This window comes from Montipora foliosa, chromosome 1 (genome assembly GCF_036669935.1).
Source record: "Montipora foliosa isolate CH-2021 chromosome 1, ASM3666993v2, whole genome shotgun sequence".
Lineage (NCBI taxonomy): Eukaryota > Metazoa > Cnidaria > Anthozoa > Scleractinia > Acroporidae > Montipora > Montipora foliosa.
This window is the reverse complement of record NC_090869.1, coordinates 67,585,069-67,587,568: the sequence shown is the minus strand read 5'-3', so window position 1 is coordinate 67,587,568 and position 2,500 is coordinate 67,585,069. Positions and strand designations below refer to the sequence as shown.

Genomic DNA, 2,500 nt, shown 5'->3' with positions numbered 1-2,500 from the left:
GTTAGTATGCATCCGCATAACACAGTCTGACACGAATTTGACAATCTGAAAGCCAAAAACTCTCGTGAAATTACTGCAAAAAAATTCAGTTATTAAACTACATTTCTAGGGACCAATCAGACTTGCAAAAGTGAGCAATGTGAGAAATACATGAAAGATATTATTCATTGTCAAATGGGAACTCGTAAAAATCCCAGCCCCGGGTGGGCAGTTAAACCCACGACCCTCCGTGATCCACCGAAGTCGGATGCTGTAACCACTGAGCTACTGGAGACTATGTGGTAAGCAAGGGTGAAATGTTTTTACCATAGAGTCTCCAGTAGCTCAGTGGTTACAGCATCCGACTACGATAAATCGATATCACGAGGGTCGTCGGCTCAAATCCCATCTGGGCCTCCGCTTTTTCCGAGTTCCCATTTGTATTTCTCACAATCAGAATTGAGTAATTTTTTCATGTATATTATTATTATTATTATTATTATTATTATTACTATTATTATTATTATTATTATTATTATTAGGGAAGTAAACAGAGTGCGCTCGCCTCCAACCAACATGGCCTGGCTTCAAACCCAAGATGACGGCTTTTCCCCTCATCTCAAAAGATACGGTTTCAGTTAATTTAATGTGATTTGTAGAGGGCGGTAAGCTGGAAAACCTGCGATAGGCTGTTAAAACTATCCTCTTTATGTAAATTTAAAAACAGTTAAACAGTTATAAAGGCATTGGTAGTAGCTGCTGTCGCTTTTTTGAAGGCGGGCGTGGCTTAAACTGTTTCCTTGCTCAACTTGAGCTGGACCAGGGTGGGAACTGATTCCTTCTGAGAAATGATTCCAATTCTCAACTTGGTCAGAGTTTTTCTCTGTCCTTGTGTAGGCCATTTCCCTGTCCAGGGCTAACTTTATGATGTATTATAGGAATAGCACTCAAAAGTATACTCCGATCGAATGTTTAGGGAGCAGAGATAGCGCAATGGTGAGAGCAATCGCCTCCCACCAACGTGGCCCGAGCTCGATTCCCAGACTTGGCGTCACATGAGGGTCGAGTTTGTTGGTTCTCTATTCTGCTATGGGAGGCTTTTCTCCGGGTGCTCCGGTTTTCCTCTTTCCTCAAAGGCAATCTATGAGCTAATGAGATCACTTGGAACCGTGTTCCCACTTAGCGAGAGGATCAGTTCTCCGCGCCTTTATTATTACTCTAAGTGAGTTACATTTCTGTTGAAATGTAAGTGCTACTCGGCCAACGTTTAAAAAAAACGTACCCTTCCAAGTTACAATTGTGTGTTCTTACCTTTGGCACAAAGATAAAAGCGATCGTTGTCGTGGCAGGGAATATTATGCACAAGCCGAGCACAGCGTACATTTCTTTGTATTGGTTATCATCCAAAATGACGGATGAGAAAGCACCAATCGTGGATGAGACAACCACGTTGTACACACAAATACCAATAACACTCGAGTCGTTCAGGTGGGCGTAAACAACATTCCTTGTCTCGTGAGCGATAAACAGGCCATAAAGCAACAGAATTCCTTTGCACCCAAAGATCAGAGCCAACCACAGCGGTAATTTGGTTGCCGTGCAGATATTCAAATCATGTTCGATGATCTCGAAAGGTTCATCTGGATTTCGCTGAGAGGAAATGTATTCAAGAAGTATTAACACAAGTTGACGTATTAAGTAAAAAGGGCTCAGTTTGTTTCTGGTTCTCGGTGTTTGAGATCTCCTTTTGTGTGAGTGCTGGAGTGGTAACGCCCTTTCAACGGGTATCGTTCTGATTAGACTTCAGTCAACATCCCTAATATTTTTTAACCCGTTCACACTGAATTCTCTAACGAGAAAGCCTGCAGACACAAGTTGAAACAATTTTTAAAATGGGTCCACACTGGCATCAACGGAACTGAATAAAATGGAGAGTGGACTTTGGAACTTCCAATGCGGGAAATACACAAATCAAGGACTTCCGGCTCGTCTACGCAGGCTCAGAAATTTGAAACAACAGTGGCTGTCAACGGTTACAAAAATTATTCAGTGCGACTGCGCATAAATGGGAAGTGGCCAGAGTCCATGTTCTTGGTGCTGACCAAAAGAAAAGTGGAGTCTGGGGATAAGATTGAAATCTAATCAAGCAGACTCTTGTTCCTGCACATGTACAACGACTACCGACTAAATCCTGTATTACTGATGTCACAAAAATTTCATCGCATCGTCAGTCAGTCAGTCATTCACTCACTCACTCACTGCTTTTACAGTAAGTCCGTAAAATGAGTAAGGTGAGTGGGTGCCGGGGTGGATGGGTAAGTGATCGATTTGGTCAGTCAGTCACTAAATCAGCCAGTTGGTCAGTCGGTCTTGCTCATTCATTACTTTTGTTGCAAATTTTTTGCGCCAACTAACAAAACACAAGTTACGTCCTACCTCGCTTCTTATGGTGACTTGATTGTGTTGTAGCGGATCAGCTAGTTCCCATGCCAACAAGGTTACAACGTCAATCAAAACAAGA

General features: G+C 42.4%; 1 protein-coding gene across 1 annotated transcript in view; it reads right to left on the bottom strand.

Moving 5' to 3' along the window:
- LOC138006092 (gamma-aminobutyric acid type B receptor subunit 1-like) overlaps window positions 1-2,500 on the bottom strand; it is a 35,812-nt gene that overhangs the window by 2,133 nt on the left and 31,179 nt on the right. Inside the window, exons 14-15 of the mRNA XM_068852259.1 lie at window positions 2,416-2,500; window positions 1,291-1,629 (exon numbers count right to left, since the gene is read on the bottom strand). The exon at window positions 2,416-2,500 is cut by the window's right edge and continues 44 nt beyond it. Of these exons, the coding sequence (XP_068708360.1) occupies window positions 1,291-1,629; window positions 2,416-2,500 (424 nt within the window). The remainder of the gene's footprint in view (window positions 1-1,290; window positions 1,630-2,415) is intronic.